This window comes from Zerene cesonia, chromosome 16 (assembly GCF_012273895.1).
Source record: "Zerene cesonia ecotype Mississippi chromosome 16, Zerene_cesonia_1.1, whole genome shotgun sequence".
Taxonomy (NCBI): Eukaryota; Metazoa; Arthropoda; class Insecta; order Lepidoptera; family Pieridae; genus Zerene; species Zerene cesonia.
The window spans coordinates 1157371-1182057 of record NC_052117.1 but is presented as its reverse complement, the minus strand read 5'-3'; the positions used below and the strand labels follow the sequence as shown (position 1 = coordinate 1182057).

Genomic DNA, 24687 nt, shown 5'->3' with positions numbered 1-24687 from the left:
TTTTACCAGTGTTAAAAGTACATATAACCGTCAATTTATAACGCCATTTTACTGTCTGCGCCAGTCATCTGAGACGTTTTTTCTTTATCTTTGATATAGTTCTTCATAAATTTGCCCTAACGTTTCAGTAAATATTAGGGAAAGCGTCCCTGCTATTAATGTACGTGAAAACTGAAATAATCGACGCGAATTTGCCGACTTGTTTAGGCTAAATTTACGATGACTAATCGACTGTCCTTCTAATGTAGACCTCAAAACGAAAGGCCTGAACTTATTGTTTTTCAGTCATTGACCTTTATTTCGAATATTATAGAACTTTTGACCGAATTCTGAATGAATAATAGATCAAGGATATCTGAACTCTGTAATCTAAAGATATAATTTGAATTTTATCAACTTGCATGTTCATGATTACGATGATTTTATTTATGAGGATAGGATATGCAGGTTTATGCATTTTAATATCATTCTGCTTGCTAGGCGCTACATCGATTATAGTAGGATATCTTGTACCAATTCAGATTTTATACAAAAAAATTATGGAATTTTAATTTTGTATGTGCATTTAAAAATATTTCTGTAATGTTGTCTATTTCTGTCTGTATTTATCTACATAACATAGAGACAGATTACTGTTTCAGTATTAGATTCCGATCCAAAATCAACAGATTACAATAATTAGTTTATTGTACATGGCCTCCTTATTAAAATGTGTTTTATACAAAGAATATGGCTCAGAGTTTGATATTGTTACCCAGTGTAAGTTGCATTAGTAATGGACATTCTATAACTTGACTATATAGCTGGAACCTGCCCTCTCTCACATCACTTGTTTGATACCTGCTTAAAATGTTGCCTATGTGTGAACATGATATAGTTTAACTCTGTACCAAATTTCATATAGATCCCAAGAGGGGTCTTGTATGAAAGAGTAACAAACATTCTTACATTATTAGAAACTTTGTATTTGTAATATATTAATATTACTGATAACAAATATATATAATATTAATGCGCTCCATGAGGTTGAAGGAGAGAGAAGATGACTAGAATGTGTCTGAATGATATCGATTTTATAAAAAACTTAGGCAATGTATTAGGCAATATTTATTCATTTATCAACTGGATCATTCTTGCCATTACAGTTTACACATTGTAATAAGCTCAGGTCTGTTATTTATTTACACCTTAATTTGAATAGTGGAGGGGCGATGTACTTTCTTATATTTTGATTTATTCTAAAATAATCAAACATCCAGCACACACAAACATGCAGAGTTGTTACATATATTCTTATATTTAGTACAAGTCTTACAAAATAGTGGTTGGAATCCACTAATAAAGGACCAGATAATGTTTGCTTTAAACTTATAAGTTTTGTAAGAACTCATAAGTTATTCCCATATCCTTTTCCTTACACTTCCCTTTTCTTTCTTTCCTCCATCAACCTTTCCTTATTCCTTATCTAGTACATTTGGCAATCCACTTGCACAGGTGTATAGTTTGGAAAATATTTAGTGGTGGTGCTTGTCACATACCATCATCCACCAGCTCCTTTGCCGATTATTACATTAAAAAATAACTTAAAAATATTTTTTTTTTATCTGTTACAAAGATAGCTAATTGCTGATGATTGTGTCAGACTTACATGATATCATAATATGATGTAATATACATTACATAGTATAGTAGACATTAAGGCTTCTGCAACTGGTATTATATGTATAGTGTTGCTAAGATTATTATAGTTTTTGGTGGTTAATATGGGGGTTTTTTTTTTTGCTTGAACTCAAAAGCAGAAAAGCATATCAATGTGAGCTTTATTCTATTGAGTTGTGAAGTATTAAACACTGTCCAATATGTGATGTGTATGAAAATGTTGAATGTTTCTTGTTTACTATAAAAGTTAAATCATAATTTATATATTGGCTTAACATAGGTTAGTAGGTGACTGTTGCAACTATTAGCTTGTGCATTGTTAGCTTCTCTAAAATTTGCTTCTATTGAGAACGATCAATGATTTTCCTTACTTTTGTCCTGTTTTAGTACAGAGATATAACATTAAACCTTAAATGAAGGTTTATGTTGACAGTGGACAAAAATTCTAATTAAATACATAAATTGTAGTTATCCCAAAGAATCGCTTAATTATAGATTGTAGTTGCAGTGTGTATATATATGCAGTATGCAGTATCCATCTCCTTCTGTTGTGGGCTAAGTTTTAATACTGTTTCGAACAAATTGGTCCAGTATTACTTTTAGAAGGGCAAACATTTTCACCTCCACTGGAGTTACTAATTATACAGTGAGATTATTATAGATAGATAGGATTAACCTTAGATATGTATGAATTTTGGTATGAAGATAGATAATCTGTAGTTATAGTTCATAGTTAGCTACTATATACCCGGATACATCGCGAGTAATACCGCGGTATTCCAGCTAGTAAGATACTATATATATGATTGTCGAAGGAATAGGATCGCCAACAATGAAGCGATGCGGCGCTGGAACCCGTTTGCTCACTGCTGTCCAGCCGAGGTCACGGTCGTGCATGACTCAATGTTACACTCGATTACTGTCGTCGGTTTGTCTCCGATAATGATGGAATTGCTTTGTAAAAATACAGACATCCGTTTCAGCGGAATGGTTTGTGAAATTGTCTCTTATTTTTAGTTCAGTGCGAGTGCCATATTATGGTTAATACAAAGCATTGGCGAAATGCTCTCATAGCAGTGAAGAAAGTTCTCCAATATAAATTTACGTGAAAATCTTAGTAAATTAAGATTATTGAGATGTGTCGCATTTGAATCGCGATTTCGATTTCGTTTTAAAAGTCCCGCGACCGGTTCTTTTAATACGTTTTTACAATATTCTAATATAATATGTTTATGTCTTCGAAATGAAAGAAAATATTGTAGATGTATGTAATTACCTAACTATGTACAATTAATGGTTTATTTTCTCGTTCAAGAAATAAAGGTGTCATATCACGTTCAAGAAATAAATGTATATAAAATGCGTTCCAAAAAAGTTAAAACGTAAAAACGACGGCAGCATGACGAATCATTTGCCACATAAGGAGGTCGCAATGCACCTGCCAGCTATTACAAACGTTCGCGGATGAATATCGAATTCTATCAAGCTGCGAAGTATTTTTAACTTCGCGTACCGCTTTTTGCCAGTCTCGAACAAATTCATTCAACGCTTCAATAAGTCAAAATAAGTTCAATTTTCAAGTGTAGCGTTGCATTTGATTGGTAAAGGTCTATAAAGGCTTTAGTCAGTGTACTTGTAGATGTCACAGTATTATTTTTAAATAATTTCAAAGGCATTTTTAAACAAATAATCATGTTGTCTATGGTTTAATCACTACAATGTGCGCTAGCGTATTTATTTTGTAGGCAGGAATTTCTTCTTCCACTTGTAGCGTGGGGCAATTCCCGATTCCACGAAGACGGATTTTACATGAATTTAATAGAAGTTTTAGCCTTCAGACGCGTGTGATGCATCATGCATCACAATACAACACGATTTTTTGCGTTGATATTTCTCATTTTGCATGCAATTTATATAGTATATATTGTATAAACCACGTTTATATTATGTCATCTTGATGATCCGGTGACCTTCCTCGTTATAGACCCACCATATAAAATTGATGTGACTTTTATGCTGTTCGTAATATCGTTTGTTCACATATAACGATGATTTTCTTAAACCTAATTTCAATGTTTAGAAACGTTAAAGGGACGCCGTAAAACCGCCATTTTCACGTGTGAAAATAGCACAATTTGATATCTAACAACTGTTATGTTTTGAACGTTTCTAAAAGTTTCAAGTGTATAGAGAGATATGAATGTTATTGATAAATTACACCGGTATGCGGGCAGACGTGTCTGCGCTATTTATGTATCCAGTGCACTCGTTTTTTTTGTATCATTGCATCTCGTCGCGTACCTGCTTCTTTTTTTTTTTAAGTTATTTTTCCAAATAGTTTCCTATCTACGGTCATTCACATTTGTAATGTTGGTAGCTTTTCATTTTGAAGGTAGTGGATGGGTTGTTACAGTTGTTGTTACAGGGGTTGTTTTTGGAGATTTTGATTGATTTTTTTTTTGGCACGGTTTGGCTTGTCGTCGTGAGATTGACAGGTGTCGTTGGATTCGTCTTTAGAGTTCTCTCATTATTTTATGTTCACTATCTTTATGTACACTCTAAGTAAACATAAGCACGCATTAAAAGTGATACATTATTAGATAAAGACATTTTAATAATATTATTTTATTGGATAATAACAGGAAAATAAGGTTGTATATGTTTAAATATAAATTAAAGTTCTTGATTTTTTATTTATTTAACTCTGTTGACGTTAATGCCATTATTACCCACAAGGTAACGATTGGTTCTGAATCTCTTTTATTTTGTTTGAATATACTAAGTAACTGTGGGTATAAAATATTTTAAAATACTTCTGAATAAACTGGTTTAGTAAAATAGCATTTATAACAGAACTATATAATGAAGTCTTGTTTTTGAGGAAATTTCATATTTTGAATGATGACTCTTCTCCCATATACTATTTTATTACTGCTCTAACAAGACACTATGAATAACTCTGCTAACTAATATATGTAGTACGAAAGTGTCTCTATAAAAATATTACCGAAGTGATTTTCTTATACTCCTTACACTTAAATCATTGGCTTCACGAAAATATTACGTTCTAAAATCAATAAAGAAGTATTCGAGATTATACATGAACATTTTCAGAGCTAATCTTATGTTTTTAAAACGATGCAAATCAAAATGCTTTTGCAGGATGTCCCCTTAAAAAGTTAACACGATAAATATAAATCTAACACTATCATCGTTGAAAACAGTAAAGTCGGTAATGGACTGTAAGTGTTATGACAACGATGCAATTAGGTTTTTTGTTGCATGCAACCGCCCGCCATTTTGGTTTATTGTCCTTGTGCCATAGACTGCAGACACGCCCGCTGTGGACACGGGAATGTATATATGAGTATTATTTTTTTTAATAAGTAGTTTTTAAATGAATTAAAAAAAAATTATAAGCTGGTAATGAGTGATGCGTCAATCTATCTGATTGAGTTTTGACGACGAAATGTACTGTGTGATATCTCTCTTTTTTTTTGCAGGGAATTGAATGTATGCGAATGGGGATATCCCCATATCCAACATATGTTAGAATCCTTACATCATTCCATGTCAGGACTGTTTTTTTTTTCTATTTTTATAAGCACTCGTTAGTCGTTATAAGTGGGATTATACATATGTCTGAGAAGGGAGTTATAGAAACGACAGAGCTTAGGTAAAATTGCTGTAGAGTCATTTGTTTTTACATAATAAGCTTATTATTTCTTCACTGACTTCAGTTGACAATGTTTAAACGATTGCATTATGTGATGATTGAAAGGATGTTTGAAAATACCAATGTTAGAATTTAAAAGGTGCCGAATATGCAGACTACATTTCAGTCGTATCGTTTCAGGAGATTTTGCTTGTAACTGCACCTTCCATTCTTCTCCATTTTGACATCATATTTCATATAATTTATGTTTTTAATACAAATATCATGCATCTTGTATTTAACTCCTTTAAAACACTAATCTGAATCAATATTATAATGCGGAAACATTTGTGTTTTTGTTGTAATGTTTTCACAGAAAAAATGCTTGACGGAAAAATTCCTACTCCATTTGGAAGCTGCAATTTCATTGATCGATATAGAATGTAGATACTGACGAAGCCGGGGCGTATCAGTAGTATCTGAATATCATCTCAACTGATATCCGCATAATCCGGTCGCATTTAACTGGGAAGCCTAGCGGAGGCTTAAATAAAACGCCAACCGTAGGGTATCTTGAAATTTCCGCTTCTTACCGCATCGGAAACTTTCTTAACGTTATTTTTTATAGCTATATCCGCTTAAGTTGCCTACTCGTTTTATGCAAAAACTTGTTACTTCCGAAGAGTGCTTCAAGGTGAGTAAAACGCTTCACTCCATAATTTTATAGTTGTATAGGTGTTACATTCAGCACTTCTAAACCTCTGATACATTTAGCGTTGGTATGATAAACGTATACATGGGCGGGAGTCAGGGGTGGGTTTTGGAGGACAAAATTTTAAAATCATGTATGTGGGGTCTGTGTAATTACTACCTACTTTTTTTTTCTTATTTATCCCAAACTACTGATCTAACGCTTGAAAAAGGACTCTTATAATAACCTAAATAGATAGACTTTATACATAGATAGGCTAGAGCTTCCATATATTACTCTACGTCTACCATATCAGAAATTTGTTAAATATTACGATCAATCAATCACACAATCAAAGTTAAAATGTTCCACCCCCCCCACCCCTCTGTAAAATATTTCACGGCCGACTTCTCTGTTAAGGAGCAAATACAAGAATGCTAAACTTTCTCTCTTATACTTTTAAACTCAAGAGATCATCACTAATGATATGTATAACAATAAATAATTATTAACTGAATCTTGCTAAAATGTCCAAGTAAGTAGTACGTAAAACCTTTCTACAACAATAAAGTAAACACGTTCACAGAGCTTATTGGCATAGTTCGGAAAAGGTACAATGAATGTAATTTAAAGCCATTTCATTTGCAATGGTTAGACTTATCGGGCACCAATGTATCGCTGCTTTTACTCGATTATTTCACAAATTGTAACACGACTCGTGATCAGTGACCACTTTCTATCCCAACGTTGCTGATTCTTTATTATGTTTGATGACGAATTATGATTAAGATTCTTAGATGATTGCAGTAATCTGATCTGGCGAGAAATTTGGTTGAGTTTTAGCGGTAGTGCCATCCATGATTTGAATTGGCTGTGTCGTGCCGTGCCGTAAAAGTCACACAATAACGTCATTAATAGATGTGTTTTTTTTTTCAAAATTTTGAATGTTCATGAAACAACAATACAAATAATTACTAATTAAAATCACACTACTAGCTGTTAACAACACATTTTAGTAAAAAAAGGGACGTTTTAATGGGTTTTGAGCCGATCTTATACCGAGGGAAGCGTTGCTTTAATTAAAATACTCATTCGTGTTTGATGTCGGGAAAGTTACCTCTTGTTAACACCTACGAGAGTTTCAGAAGTCTTAACTGAAGCTCCAAGTCAGACTAACATTACGATTTAACTGTTAAACTTACCGAGTACTAAGTTAAACCAACTAACTTTATTTGGGATTAGCGAGATACATATGTAAAAAAGTTGGAGACATTAACTAGGATACACTTTGGGCTTAAGTCTAAAGTGTTTTCCGAACCGGTAGTAAAACTATCTAACGACAGTTCAAAAGTACGTCTAGTAGAAATAAAAAAAAAACGTTAGGAATCGAGTTTATCATAACCATAAATACTGCCTCAAGTTCGACCTTGCTACATATTTAAGCTTACATAGTAGCGTAGTGCTTACTATATTTATACACGAATAAATTAACCTACGCAAAATAAAACGTAACATAAAAAAAGAAAATATACATGACTTTTAGATTACAGCACATTCTATCCATATACATATGTAGGTAAATGAGCGAGTATCTGTAAAATTGAATTTACCTGCTACAAAATATTATTCCAACAACGATTTTTCTAGATAGCTAGAAATATTGATAATTAACTTAGCTTAGAAACTTAATTAGCACAAACTACCGTTAGCAAACTCCAAGCAGACATCGAACTAGATTATAATAGATGCTACATAATATTATATGTAGTATAAATATTTTATACTTTTATAAGAGAATGCTTTGGATTATTTTTCTTAGTTACTATCCAATTTTCTCTCTCAATATGGTCTTCAGCTGTAATGGAAACCATGGTTTTTATTTGTATCGGAAATGGACAACCTACCTAAATTTGTTCGTAAGTATGTACAGAGTCATTCTCTCCACAGCAGAGTCGCATACCTACTGTTCGCTATGTCGACGTCTTAAAATTAATGAGATTATCATGCTTTTGAGCGATAAATATGTAGTTAATTATAGTTTGTAGGTAAGAATGTCAGATGATGATATGATTCTGCTATCAAAATTTTCAGAGCGAGAATTTCTCGCAGTTTGGCATTCATTTGTTGCACTTAGTTTAACTAGGTGTCCGGCCTGGATTTGCAATTTACGTTAATGGGAAAGCTATTCCTTATACAGATTATACCTTTTCATGTAAAATTAAATGGAGACAGGTAGCTTTTAACCTTGAAATCAGTACAGCCGTTTTGACGTGAGGATTAGTAGGGAAATATATGCGGTGTATACACAGACGATTTATCGGACAATAATTATTTTATACAGAAAAGATCACCGACGAGGTGAGGATGGTGCTACCGCATATCATGTCTTGTCAATCGTGTGTTAAGCGTGTGTGCTAACTAGTAAAAAGGCCCTTCCGGCCCCTTCCATTCATGCGACAGCCTAAGCCGAGGTTCGTGGTCCCCGTCAAGGGGGGACGCCTTTGAGCGTTTTCCTACCAGGGTGAACCCACAGTTCACCAACGCATCCGTGTTAAGATGTAGTAGCCTTTCTGGCTGACATCGAGAATGACCCAAAAAAAAAAATAATTTATTTATTATTAGTATAGAAAAAAAACACTTTTTACAAAATACTTTGCGATGTGAAACCTTATAAGGTTTGTAACAACGCTCACAATAACGCTTCAATAGATAAATAAAACCAAAACGAGTAAAAAAACCAAAACATAAAATATATATAATACCTAGAACTCTTTATTCTATATAAGGGATGTTGTAGTTGTAGTTTGAAAAAAACGAATTGAGAACCTCCTTCGGGAACAGCGTTACACCGATAGGTGCCCATAATTCATAGGTGGGTAGCGTACATTACATAGAAATCATCTTAGCAAAAAGCGATTGTGAAAGCAGCTAATTGAGTTAGTCTGAACCGCACGTGAAAATAAATAGGGTGAATTTCTAAAGCGTGAATCATGGAACTGTGAATCAATCTGGTTGTATGAATTTCAATAAATAGTTAGGTCCGATTGTACAACACTTGGTTTAGGAAAGGTTTGATATACAGTCATAGATGAAGACTTGTGAAGTGATGACTTATTATTTAATCTATACTTATAGTAGGCGCTCGTTCCGACTCCGCCCGAATATCAAGATTCCTGTTATTCCAAAGGAGTATTTAATTAGGATAAAAAGTATCCCATCACCAAAGTCAGCTCATTCCCTGTCAGCTGTTTACTGAATTTCATCAAAGTTCGTTCAGTAGTTTCAGTGTGATTGACGGACAAACATCCAAACAAACTTTCACATTTTTAATGTTAGTGTGATTGTGAAAGTGTAAAGTGTAAAGTGAGTTCGTGACGTTTTAGTGTAATCTCTGGATCTTTTCGAATCTATTTAATACAATTTTTAATCAAAAGTGTGTAAAATTCACACTGTGAATTACATAGGCTGTTCAATCAGAATTAAGCAAAAGTAAAGCATTCAACATAGAGTTGGTAATTATCATTGTATTATAATATTAATTAGTTGTTTTAAATTTAATTTAAAACAATTTATTAATTGTTAAAAATGTACTTATTTTGCTGTGATATATTTGAAATATATTTTTATTTTATATAGTTACTTGAAGTTGTTTTTGACTGATTTTAATGAGTTAAATGAAATGTTTTTTTTTTTGATAAATTTTATTGCAACTAAACGTATATTTCAATTTTCAATTTAAATATGTGTTTAACCATTTGGATTTATTTTTATTTTACCTTGACTTGATTATTAAAAATTTTATATCTTTAAACGAGCAATTCTTGTATATATATATCTATATATATCTTATCTTATATCTTTAAACGAGCAATTCTTGTATATATATAATTGGAATCTCGGAATCGGCTCCAACGATTTTCATGAAATTTAGTATATAGGGGGTTTCGGGGGCGATAAATCGATCTAGCTAGGATTTTTTTTTTTAGAAAATGTCATATTCGTGTTTTATTCGTGTTTTATCGACTTAAACTTACTTTTTTTAACAAATAGGAGGCGTTTGAGTAGTCCCAATTTATTATGACTCTTCCTGACATCTATTGGCGAATAATAATACTATAAATGCGAAAAATTGTGAGGATGGATGCATATGTATGTGTGCGTCTGTTACTCTTTCACGCAAAAACTACTGAACCGATTGCAATGAAATTTGCTTCGTAGATAGCTGGACAACTGAAATAACACATAGGCACTTTTTATACCGATATTTCTACGGGATACGGACTTACGCGGTTTCAACCGCGGGTCACAGCTAGTATATAATTACATATCAACCTTTTACATGTCGTGACAACTTGTAATTAAAGCAACACTCGACTTATGTAAATTTTCTATGTCTGTTATCATGCACCCGTGTGTGTTTTGTAAGTTATTCGTAATAAATAAGTATAGAGGAATTTTATCGATTTTTGTAGTGAATTAACACCATTAAAATTGTCAAACTAAAGTAAGATGGTGATATATGTTTCACAAGACTCGAACACGCAGTATTTAATAATCGGATAGATACCCGTAATCTATTGTAACGGACCGCCTCCTTGGTATAGTGGTTAACGCGTGAGCGGGTCCTCGGTTCATTTCCCGGTGGGGACGCACAAAAAAAAAACGTCTCGGTCTGGCAGGACACAGAAGGTTGAACACCTACTTGTCCGTAAAGAAAATCGATCAGTGAAACAGATGTACATCATCTGCCCCATACCCAACTAGGGGACACGGGACTTCACTTCATTGTAACGGCAGGCATATTATATCCTCTTATGTATTATCTTTATGTATGTATTTACTAATTTGCATGTTTCAGAATAGTATATATTCCAGTATCTGCTCCGTATAATATGTATGGCAGCTGAATAGTGTTGTGTCCTGTGTCTCTTTCGAATAAAATATAATGCTCTGGAACATTCCACAATTTCGGATCAGAGTTGTGAGTTAGGCGAATGCTTGCTTGAATGCCACCTATACATAACAGATATTTACGTAATTAACAGGGATATGTGATCCACCCCGACTTTATCCGTGGTTCATATATACACTCAGCGCGTGGTACATCTGCAGCACTCAGAGATCACGTATATATGTATATCCAACGGTACAAGATATTTTGAAATGGGTTCAGTAGTTCCTGAGATAAGCGCGCTAAAACATACAAACTTTTCCGGTTTATATTATAAAGTAAATGATTAATGTGTAGTTGTTCAAATATGTTCTAATTTATATATTAATGATGCTATGCATATTTTGCTATCATTATTCTTAACCATTGTTATCTCGAAACAATTTTGCTCTCAATAAATTACAAGGGAAAGCTCTGGTTCTTTACAAATATACATTGTCTTCGACCCGGTGTCTATTATCTATTGTCTACTATCCGATCGGTTGGTTGCCAATACTTTCTTCTCATTAAAAATTCTACACGAAAGTAAAATGGATGTGTTCGTGAGTTTGAAATGACCGTACAAATTTATGCAATCTAAATTATTCACTTGGCTTTTATGCATGTGAAAAAAATATATTTAGAGATCAATTTTGTTTATGATGTTTCATTGCCTGCAGTTTCGATAGCGTGACTCTAATTTCATCTATTCTCTGTATAATTTCATACATATTCAGCCGCTTTGGCTTCATTGATGACAACCATTGATTCAAAGGTTTTAGGATGTAACAATCGTCATCAACATCATCTTCATCGTCAGCCAATATATGATCTCATCAAGGAAGATACGTCTCGTGTGAAGGTTTAGAACGTCGGCGCATGTCACATGTCGTCGTTTTTATTCTTGGATATGCCGGTTTTCTCAATTTCTTCTAATGTGTTCATGACTATAAATTCATGGAGATAATGTGCAGATATATTGAAAAATCAATATATTCCATGCGCTTGTCTTTGCTTCAAGGTCTCCAATCCCCGATTTTTCGAATGAAATCCGAGGTCTCAACCATTGAGCCACCACCAAAGTTCATAACAAAATGTTCAAGAAATAGTATATGTTGAACTTTAAGCAAAAAAATAATCGTTTTTGTATCGCTCCTAACGGAAAATCTATTTGCAATTGAAATCATAACTGTGCTATGTTGCGTTACTTATATTATTGCATATGCTTATGGATTTTTCTTTTCTGAACTCTCTTGATGACCTAGAACCAATAGTAAGAAACGTAAGCGCGGAAGGTTTTTCGTATTTTTGTCACTTCATCACAATCATACTGTAATACGTTCTTGTAAAATTTTCTCTTATCACAAATGTTTTATTGGTACGTTTAGTTGAGAATTTTATTTATCGTCAATCATGAACTACAACCTTACTTGGATGAGAAGATGGATTCAACGCATAAAAAAATTAATGAAACCACGTCAAAAACCCCTTAAAATTTACTAGGGAAAACCATAAACGGTTTCGGATATTTAACTATGTAGCATTAGGGAACATTGAGAATAGTGTTAAAAAGACAGAGAGGATGAAAAATATTGCCCCTCTCGACACATTGAGGTTACATAAGAGTCCTTGCCGTATTGCGGTCAAACGTATGTTCTATGTAAATGTTGAAAAGTGTTTTTCCCCAAAAACGTTCGGTCGGTATTTTTCCCTGGTTTCGATCGCTATGTCATCATTCGTAAGTTCGATAGGCGATCGTTCGGAGGCCCGTTTTTGCTTCACCCTTCCCGCTCTATTCCTTCTTTCAAGTCGTCAATCCTTTCCTCATCTAATTCCAATTCATTCATCCAATTCATGGGCCGTGGTGATCCGATCTTACCGTCAGGTGAACTACTAGCTCAGTTGCCCGCTATGACACACAAAATTATATGGTGAATTCCTTTGTTGGTTTGTGTCGACGTACCGAATTGTATCATAAGTATAGAAGCAGATCTTTTATTGTTCTTTTGCCCGGAACGAATATTTTGAATGAATATTGTATATTATATAATAATATGGGCCTTATAAAGAAAAAAAGGACGATTTTATCTAAGCAAGCAGTTAGCCTACAACTGCTTAATTTTAACTGCTTAAATTACAAAGCGAACGAATCTAAGGGCGACTATCTGCAGCGGCCGACCTGTAATCTGTATTATATAATACTAGCTTTTGCCCCCGGCTTCGCACGCGTTGAATTCGTAGTAGTTTAATAGATGTTATTCTACACCTATAAACCTTTATTTTGAATCCGTTGTTTAGCTTTACGTGATAGACGTGGGAAGCGACTGCTTTATACTATATATATATAATGATATGTAGTTGAAGTGATATAATCATTATATTCTGTTACATTCTTACTATATACTTGTACATATAGTATTAAATTCCATAACTTTCCAGGTAGTTATTTTTGTTAAATATTCCTAGTATTATGGTTACCTTTGAACGGCCAGCTTGCTTAATTTACAGTGTGTTTGTTCAGCAGACGTGTTGGCGTCTTTCGTATTGATTATCCTGACCTTGTCTTACGTAAAATCCGTTTTGGCAGCTTCTGCTGTATTTTAAAATATGCTCTCAATAGTTTTAGAGATTTTCAATCGCCGTCCAAAAAACGAAGATGTTAGTTAGAAAGTACATAGTTTATTCGACTGTATTTTTTTTGTCTTTGTATCGATGATTTCGTGTAGTTTCAACCAATTGACGTTATTATTTTTGTGTTTGACGTTGAAATTTAATGGAATTGGGATTTGTTGCTAAGCTAATTTTCATCCGGATACCACGTGAGTGACGCCGCGAGTTGCATTAAAGAAAGGTTAAATTAAAGAAGGTTTTAGTCGTAAATTTTGAAGTTATGATACATTATGAATAGGACATTTACCAGCCACTTTATGTTATCACACGCTTGACAGAGAATAGTATTTATTCTGTTTATTGACTATCATTACATTTGAACATCAATAGACCGCCTCTCAGCAAATTGCCATATAAAGTGCATTTTAATGCTGTAATCTTATATATAAAATTCTCGTGTCACAATGTTAGTCTCTATACTCCTCCGAAACGGCTTGACCGATTCCTCTGAAATTTGGTAAGCATATTGGGTAGGTCTGAGAATCGGCTAACATCTATTTTTCATACCACTAAACGATAAGAGTAAGGCAGAACAGCGTTTGCCGGGTGCAGCTAGTAGTAATATAAAATCAATTCACTGGTCTTCAATATTACGCTACAATCGACATAAACGTTAAGGTTTTAGTTGTACCTCTTGTAAAGTGTTTGTAAACATTGACTTCCCTCTACGAAACATTGATATTTAAAGTATGCAGTGATAGTGGCATACCGAATTTTTTTTTTTTTTTAATGATACAGTCGGCAATGGAGCTGGTGGCGCTACCACCGCCCATGAACATTTGGAGAGGCATAAGGTCCATTGCAGACCTTACCCCTCTATAAATGGATTGCCGACTTTTCGGGAAGGGATTAAGAAAGGATTGGCGATAGGAATAAAGGAAAGGACTGGGAAGGGTAAGGAAAAGGATATGGGCCTCCGGCTCCCCCACTCCCCGAACGAAACACACAGAATGCTATTTCACGCCGGTCTTCTGTGGGGGTGTGGTACTTCCCCGGTGCGAGCTGGCCCAATTCGTGCCGAAGCGTGCTCGACTACCACATACAAACTATTTTACATCTATTTTACATTTACTATTTAAACTAAAACTTCAGTAAGATTCAGTCAGCTCAATTCTTTTCATTTTCATTTATTTCAATGTATAAGTCTAGACTTTTAAATGAATAATGATAATCGTTTAGCTGCATCATACAAACTGGAAATGTTCGTAAAAAAAGAAAATATTTCACAAAACAGGATCCTTTGTTTAACTGATGAAGTGCTTATTATAAACACTGGTAGTGGTAGGGCCTAGGGAGTCTAGTTTGCTCTATCAATTTGAGCGTCATGATTCATATGCCGCAGTGTGTGTGTGTGTGTGTTAGTGCTCGCGTTATTTTGTACAATTGCGCATGTGTGGAAGGGTAGACGAGGGTGGCTACCCCACGATATAGTGATGCGCGATAATCGATACGGTGTTTTTTTGTTTGACAGCTAGTTGTAGTAGCGATTGTTTTGAATGGATATTGTTTTGGGGAAAGGGTGATTGAAAGTACAAGTAGGGAACTTTGATAGTGCATTCCATTTTATATTGCCGCAATCAAGATGTGAGTGAAGAAGACTGCATAATATTTGCACACCTATATGTATTGGGTTTTTGAACATTTATTAACTACATAAAGACAAAAGATTTTCCCTCCAGTTTCTCTTTACAATTAGACTCAAGTCAACGTGTTAAAATTTACATAAAATATGACCTAATTCAATAACCGATAAGGCACTGCCCAAATTGCACTTGTCGATAATCTAGCGTGTCGATAGACATGCCCAACCCTAGTCCTCCAGTCGATGCACGCCAGTACGCCGCCAGCTGCCACCGGTGCTGGACGTGTCTCGCTCGCTCTTTTATACCGGCATATGAATCGCTACCGAATTACGCGTCCATTTTCACCGTCCCGGATTTTTGTACTGGATTTAGTGTTAGCCTTTGTTTGTCCGCCCTTACATTTATTTATGCGGTGTTATTAGATTTGTTTCTGTGGTTAGTGCTCTTTATTCTTTGTGATCGGCACAAGTCTTTGTTTAATAGTTGGAGATGTAATCGCGTGTTTGAAAGACTTATTATTTATTGATTGGTGTTGTTTCTATTACCCTAGGCTCGAACGTTTTGTTAACCGTAGCTGTATGAATGTATGTATAATAAATACAAAATGTTGAATCGTAAATATTTTCTGTTTTCCATCGTGCATTGTTGTCGCTGCGTCGCGGCAATTTCTAGTTCCAATTAAAATTCTTATTAACGCTTCGCTTAGTTTGATTGGATCTCCTTTATACACGGCAATAGTTATGTTGGGTCGTTGATTTTTTTTTTTACACATTTCTAGGTTTGTGTCGTTTTCGCTGTGATTCTCAATCGGAACTTTTTCACCGACTAATTCAATCTTGGCTGCAATCGAGAAAGTTGCGATAATTGTATATCAAAGTTTATTTAGTAATAATAATTCATATTATCGTGTGAATAATCGTTCGATATTGATAAAAAAGTGATATAATAAAAGCAACCCGATTACTCTGTTGGAACACATACTTTCGCATCAATCAATAAAGTTGTTTAATCCTAGTTTTTATTACACTGCCGTTATAACAATTATGTTATAAAATGCGTCGTTGCAATTACATTGATAGCCGTGCAGAATATTCTTAAATCTCTTCGTGTTAAATAAATATATCTTACATCATGCAGTAACATTTCCTTCTCAAAGTTCTGTAACTGAACGTCAGAATCATGATTTTGTTCCCTGTTTATAGCTCGTTAATAGACTTATTTTATAACGACACACAGCATTCATCTGAAAGTGTTTGCTTCCGCAGCATTTATTACTCGCCATGCAGTTTTTCAACAATTCAATAAAACACAAATAATTTTGCAATCTCCTTTTATGCTTCATTATGTTGATATTATTTCAAATGCACTGAAACCAATTGATTACGCTCGTTGTGTCCAATAAAACAAAATCGCAATTCTTAAAATAAATCGCTCGAGACGAGAGCAAAATGTTTAATGTTCACGTTTGTGCGACCTATTTGTTTTATTTATGTGCCTTTTAGCCTATTATTTCATTAACAGTGTAACACATACTAGCTTATGATAACGGAAATTGATGAGAAAGATGGTTTGATTCATCATGTCATTATTCATTAATCTAATATCTAAAAGTAGGGCACCTTTAATTGCTTTTGTTAAATTCATTTTGCCGAAGGAACTACTATTGGACATTAAAAATCCATTTATCATTATGAAGGTCTATTTGTAGCATTTTTATGTGCATGCATTCGAAGATCGCTGTAAATAACGTTTTAATTTATGGGCAATTTTTACGATTACATCAATCTTCTGATCTATCAAGATAAGAAACAATGCTATTTAACAGAAGTCAATGGAAATTAAAATGCTCTGTCACTAATTTGTACATTATCGTTATATTATTTTGGTATGAAATGGCCTGCAGAAAATGTTAACAACTTAGAGTGTGGCGAACAGATGACGGTTGAATGAAACTTGAATAAAGAAGAGGAATCGTTTCGGTACTTCAATTATGGTTGAATTATCCTCGATCCTTTGTCGACGATTAATAAATTATTCTTGTATATAAAATCTTCTGAACTTTAATTCCATTCAGAACAAAACGATATCCACTGAACTCTAAAAAAGAACTATAGTTTCACGTTTCCATTTTTGAAACGTGCTAGAAAGATATACAAATATTAATATTTGTATTGAAATTAGATTGAGTTTGTTTGATTATCGCCTACCTTAGTTATGTAATACGCTTCTTATTATATTACTGAGGTCTAACCTTACGAAAAGACCAAATTTTAAGGCATTACCAAAATAATACAATGATGATTTTTTTTTATTATTCGATTTTATTATATAACCTCTTCAAAGAATCCTTTAATTCTTCGTTGAATACTAAGGCTATACAAAAATAAATACCTACTCAATAGTGATATATCTGTGTTCACCGTTTCAACATTCGGACCGTTCTGCATTGTTGGCTTTTTAGTTTTAATTGCTGCATTTCTCGAATGGACACTTTCTTTACTTTCTTTGTCGCGTCGTGAACGAAGATAGTCATTTTCTATGTTGTTTTCTTAGATTCCTCACAATGAAACGATGGAATACATAGTTAGAAAGGATTGTTCATGATCAATTTTTTTTATCGTAATACGATTTATATTTAAATCACTAAGGTATTTCTTATTTATTTCTTATATCTAATTCAAGCTATACAACTGGTCTGGTCATTAAATTTGTATGCAAGAAATGAATAGGTACTTCATATTTTTATAATAGGTCAAGTGCAGTAAGCAGGGCGTTTGTTGTCCCATTGTTTATAATCTCGCCCAGTTGAGATTCTAAACAGTAGCTACACTTGTCCTCGATAGATGATATAAGAACGAAAACAAACAAACCAGACAATCTAAAGGGATCAACGACACAAACATTGCGTAGGATTGGATCTATTTTAAATTGCTCTCCATTGTCTCTCTCTCACGCACGTGTCCATCATATGCCTGTTTCGTTTATGTGTTGGGCAATTATTGGCAAGGATGTGATGTGTGCCAAATTACACGTGGATACGTTTGAAGAGTTTGTTATTATTGACTTTTACTTTTGTAGGGCGTTGTTCGATGTAATATTGTGCGATAGATGTAACACTAAATGTATTGAAGGAGTTATTGTAGTGTTTATGTGGGGTTGTTAAGAATCTTCCATCACGTTAGTGGTGTGGTTTCAGATACTATGCGTAAATAAATCATTCAATCGATATTGGATGTAAGTAAGCGTTTGCGAAACCGACGGAAACGTTTCGTTTAAAATTCAACTTTCGTAATATTCTATGTATGTACCCATAATGTTAATAATAGTTGTTGTTAATGATATTTCTGTTAAGGAAAAAAACAATTGCACTTAATTTGTAGTTTTGCATGATGTACAGTAGCGCATTTCCAGTTTTTGTTTATTTTGTCGTCTGTCCTTAATTTTGATTACGTTTAAAACGTTGGTTGGTGTACTGTAATCTCTTATTTCCGACAGAAATTTGAGTGTGTATTATGTTTTATAGCCTTGTTCAATTTAAGTGTTTTTGAGTGTATTTCATATTTATTGTATGTTTTATCTTTACTAATGTCGGTGTTATTTTCTTCAGCTAGTCAGCGTGTAATTAACAAGTGTATATTAGACGTTATTTTTATAAGAATTTTTATTAGTGCATACGTGTAAGTGTTATAGTATATAATAGTGTTAGTGTCGTGGAATGGATACGTTTTGTTAACCGTCTGTATAATGTCGAAGACTTTGAACGCATATAGAATGTGAGTATTATAGTTTAGTTAGTATTGCGTGGTATTTATATACGCTCTATTATCATCCTTACATTTTGTATAAGCTTTTAAGTATTGTGTTTTTAGCCCCATTCAACGATCTTAATTCATTTATTACAGTTACTCAATCAATTCAAAAATGATCTTCTTTTCTGCAACGTTCATTTTAAATTCAATCAAATTAATCTGGAAAATATTATAGTACATTTTTATAACAAATTTTGCCTTTTTCTGTTACTGAGAAAAATAAAATGGGCTCAGAACGGAACTAGCGTTAGTTAGGTGTGATAGAAGATTTTAATGACCATTAATCTGTCTCCCCTTTTGGCCAGTCTAGACTCATCGATTGGTGTTCGCAGTATAGTCTAGTGTTTTTGGTTTTCATAGTTATTATTAGGTGGACCGTCATACAAAATTTATACTACTAAAATATCCTACAAAACAAATCTAACATTTTCCCTAGGATATTTAGAAATAGGATTTATGGATTTTAAGGTTCTTTAAGGAGTTTTTCACATCAAATTTAAATCTTATTTTACTTAAATATACAGACTTCAATGTACACCTATATTATAATTCAGAGAAATCTGCTGGAACAACTATGTATAAAAATCAATTATTTTTTAAACTTATTCAGACTCAGATATATCAAATCAATCCCTATATTAAGCGAGTTGATCTCCAACCTTTGGGGTTTCCACAAATGTTCTATTGCATTTATGTTTTACAAGAAACAAATACTCACGCTTTATATCGATTTATGAAATCCGATTAATACTATATCGCATTGGATTAATCGGTATTTGTAAATGTAAACATAGAGTAGTAGTAGTTAGGAACAAGATGTGCTGTAGGTATGCATTATTTTAATGAAATAAACAAAGGATCGTATCTGGATTTATTTCGTCTAGACACATCGATTCGTTTGCCCTTTTCCTGGTAATACCATATTTACACACTTGAATCTTTATTTTTTTCGCTCTGCGTTTTATTTCATTTAAATAATCATGAAACTGCTTTTATTTTCCGATCTTTGTCTTACTGTTTTCGAAATAATTGAAAAGTTTTCTACAGAACTTATTTTAATGATGGCATTATTGGATCATGTTACGTTAAATATTCAGTTTGATTTTTTTGAAACTGAAGCTTAATTACTCAAATAATGCGTATTATGTAATTGGATAGACGCTGCTTTTGATTTGTAACACTGCGTTTTTATGATCTACAATTCAAAGTTTTTAAAGCGATGTTCAAAACACATTAATGAAATGATGATTTCAAAAGAGCTACTAAAAAGGTAGCTCTTTAGACTAAAACCTGCTCCAAACTCATTTCAGATTCAAAAACACTCTGTATATAAGGCTAATTCATTGAATATAAAATAAATTCTAACTTGGAATTACATTCTGTTGATCCTACTTACATTATACTTATCATACATCTCCTGACTTCTTGTGGAAGTTTTAGACGGACATTTCATTCAAATTGTGCGAAAAAAAACACAAAGCTTGTTATGTTTAGACAGATATATTATTTAAAGCAACGCCTTTAAAATCATCTTATTTGTAACATCATGTATATAAATTCTATGTAATATAACCTAATGTGGTCATCACAACTGATATGGAATTTCATTGCTAACAGAGCCAATATTAGCACTCTCGTATCCACGATCAAACATAATATGTCGGGTATATCAATTCGGAAACAAAGGCAGGGCTATTCATTTCCCCTTTTGGAAACATGCCAAATGCAACTGGTACTCTTTTTATGTTGTACATAAACCTTCGTGAATTCTCAGGGGTTGCCAGTTTTATAATCTGTACAGCTTTGAGATTTTAATCGGTTTATTTTACTACTAGAATGGCTGATGTAGTATGGCAGTTGTGGGCGCTCTCCAATTCTGTGTAACTTTATATATTTAATTTTTTATTTTATAGCATTGAAATGCTTTATAAAGGAGAAATTTTGAAAAAATAGAAAATTTTTATCACGAGGCGGGATTCAAACCCGCGTTTTTCGCCAAACCGTAGCAACTTTATATATGCGAAAAAAATCTTGATTTTTTTTTCCGTCAAATTTAATGTAATGCAACGGAGCCATATCGTATCTTTTCTGTCACGAATAATGGCTGGCAATATAAAGAAACGTATTATTTTCTTATAAATTAAAATCGTACACATGAGGCGTGCCTTAAATCGTTTTTTACCTGTGTACAATATTATCTTGCGAGTTTTTTTCCTTAATTCATTCTGTCTTGGAAATAAAACTTACCCTGGACGTTAGGAGGGTTGTCGCCCTTGGTATCCATGGCAACGGGGCTATTTTATGCGGCTCGCGTCGTACTACCCACTCCCAAAGAGGCTATAACTTCGTGCGCCGGAATTACTTGGGAGGATTCGAGGGGGGCCTTCCTTGAAACTTATTTAAAAGTAAACGAGCCATTCCTGGTTATATAACCTGAAAATTTTATGCCATAATTTATATGTAACGATTTCATATTTGACTTTAATTATTCTGAATTTAGCATTTTAGCAATTCGAGTTTGAGTTGTTTTCAAAACAACAAAGCACGTCCAGAAAAAGGGGATTATTAAATTTCCGAATTTTTGAATCCCGTTAACATAAATAAATTATGTCCAGGGTACATTAACAATGAAAGCTGTTTAGAGACTTATTTTGATAGTTAGACAGAACTAAAATCGTGTCTAATGAACGCTGAAACACGAAAAGCGGCAATTAGGTCTGAAATACACGACTAACGAGTCGATATTGCTGTCGCGATCTATATTTGGGTGTAAGAGAGAGACGCAAGCCTAGACTGAGGCTTTTATTTTTAGGCACCAGTTACTATGGACCCCAATAGGACTTACAGAACTTGATCAGTGAACTGGAAGTTATTTATACCAATGTGGCTAGTTGAAATCTTTAAGGTTTCAGATGCTATCGTAAAATGTTGTGTCAATGTAAGGAAATTCATCATGGTTGCTATAATTAATATAGTTAATTAATTAATAATTGATTAGAACTGACCCAAGTCACTTTGTTCAGGAAGATTTCTCCCATTTGTCGTATCGCTCCCGTTGCTCGTGTAATATAGCGTTCCTCGATATATGCACTCATACAGTAATCATTTTTCAATTCGAACCTTCAGATCATATAACCGCGTTCCAGCAAGCAACATTGTATCAATAGTTCTTGCTGATTTATTAAAATTGTGTAACTAAACACTATTAATACTTACATGTACAAGCATACGCTAAGTTTAGCTGGGGATTGATCTTATGATCTTCTTGTGGATAAAGTAATAAGATTCATAGGAACGAGATGAGATGGATTAAATATCCTTCAGTTTCTTTCCACTTCTACTTCACTTCTTAGGTGTGGTCCTGTGGAATGTGTTATCACGGTCAAAGCCTCTTTCGCATTACAAAAATTCATGAAATTTCCTTTGATTTGAAAATAAATGTTAATGATTGCATCGGAAGAACTATTTCGTATATATTTAACACGCTTTGATTGTATTATATATGTACGCAACCGACTTCTTCAGACTCGATGTTGATGCAGTTTTAACGGACAGATTTTATTCAAACTTTGTAAACTTATCAAAGATCGATACCAGTACAACAATTTCATGAGTGAAGAGTTTTTTTAGACCTATACTTATTATTATTATTTAGATTATTTTAAGTTACGTCTGAATAAAAACTTATAACATTGTAACATTGCCATTATTTACATATATATACACTGAAAAGTGTTAAAATCAATAAAACGTGAGCAAATAAAGGCCACGTTATATCGTGATTTTTTTTATTATTTATCGGTCTTTTATGTGTATTATATTCGAAGAATTTAGTAATAAATAAACTATTTGATATGCGTGTTTGTTTATCTTTATCGTTATATATGTGACAGTTATATTGTCATAATCGTGATATTGCAATTTTGTTGGCTAGATCTATGAGAAATTATAATCTAGTGAGATTAAGAATGAGTGCATTCAACAGTGACATAATTGTTCACTTCGATCCTGCTGTTGCTGAGATTAACGCGTTCAAACGAACTCTTCAGCTTTATAAGTACTAGCTGCGCCCCGCGGTTTCACCCGCATAAGTCCGTATCCCGTAGGAATATCGGTATAAAAAGTTGCCTATATGTTATTCCAGCTTTCCAGCTGTCTACGTACCAAATTTCATTGCAATCGGTTCATTAGCTTTTGCGTGAAAACATAACAAACACACACCCTTACAAACTTACGCATTTATAATATTAGTAGGAAGGATTATAATATTAATCGAATAGGATAAAAGTATAGAGTAGATAATGTCACTGCAACTATAGTGATTCTAAGTAACCGTAGAATTTCAAAAGCAAATATCTTAAAGCTGAATCATATTTTACGGAAGAAACAAGGCGACCAGGAAGCCTGGAAGGCTTCGCAACGTTATACTGCATTCCTAATGTACGACGCGTTCGTCCTAGATACTGCACATTGTTGCAGACAATTTAGTAGCCTGGAGTATTTTATACTTGGATGGATGAACGTTGGTTGAATGCATTTAAAATGAAAATGTCCCAGCCTTGTTTTAGTGTTTGATTGTGTACTGTGTAGCATAACCACATTAACGGCCGTTAATGGAACAAAAATCATGATAATAAATCGAAATATAACAAAGATTCAAATTTCAAATTAAATACAAAAAGGTATAGAAATTAAAGACTTTTTAACGAATTTAAACGCTATTTATTCACTTTACAGCGAGCGTGGTCACGGGGAGACTAGTTAATTAGCCGGTATTTAAACTTATAATACTCGCATAAAATCAAACACAAGAAAATACTACAAAGGCATGTATTTGTGTATGATAATTCAGATTAAGCATTTAATTTCTCATATCCATTTAAGTTTGTTTGCATATTAAATTATAAATGACCTTGAGTGATTTCTCACGGAAGAGATACTTGTTCTCGTCTTGAAGTATAAAACAAATGCGTTCTATTTTTTTGTTAACAGCGACAGTGACTATTGCGGAGCGCTTTCAATTTTATATAATCACCTAATTGAAATCCATCGCGCAATCTGCGGATGTGAATTTAGCCAAGGAAATGGCAAACTATTGACCCATATCTCGCGGACTCATTGTGATGCATGCTACACGAGTTCCTGTGGCGTTTTCTCACGTATGGCACTGACCATATTATTCGTCAGTTATGACCGGTTGATACGAACCGTTGTTTATTAATTTTGAGCTCCGAGCTATATAAGTTATAGTGACGACAAGCAGAAGTGATGGCGCTAGACGACCTATGTTATTGCTCTGTCCTTTTTCCACTCTGAAAATACTCCTGCTTTGAAACGTAATGTTTACATCTTATAAGTTTTATGCATTTGATGATTTCACGCAAATTTGACGCGTATGGTTTTTAAAGCTGTTGGGATGGATGGAAGGATGAACAGGTCTGTCTGTATGTAAAACTATGAAAATTTTATGAAAAGAAATTGTTTTAAACATGTTGTCATCTGGACTGGAGATAAGTGCCTTCAATTAGTGTTTTAGTTAATTCTTTAACATGTGTTTATAAGCACAGTCCAATGTTCGCTAAGCTCCGTTCGTGTGTGATAAAATGTCCCAATTCCGACACATATGCAATCGAGTAGCTATTGTATTGCGTATTTGTGAAATTCTAGTAAATCAATCGCACTTATTAATG

The 24687-nt window shown here is 33.6% G+C and overlaps 1 protein-coding gene across 5 annotated transcripts in view; it reads left to right on the top strand.

Moving 5' to 3' along the window:
* The window catches only part of LOC119832975 (kinesin light chain), a 46895-nt gene that overhangs the window by 191 nt on the left and 22017 nt on the right, over positions 1 to 24687 (top strand). Inside the window, exons 1-2 of one of the 5 annotated variants that reach the window (XM_038356818.1) lie at positions 15440 to 15561; positions 18796 to 18961. The exons of 1 other annotated variant lie outside the window; for it this stretch is intronic. In XM_038356818.1, the coding sequence (XP_038212746.1) occupies positions 18933 to 18961 (29 nt within the window). In that variant the 5' untranslated portion in view covers positions 15440 to 15561; positions 18796 to 18932. Of the gene's footprint in view, positions 1 to 15439; positions 15624 to 18287; positions 18423 to 18795; positions 18962 to 24687 lie in introns of those variants that run through there. 3 more of the 5 variants (XM_038356817.1, XM_038356819.1, XM_038356821.1) reach the window with 3 other exon arrangements.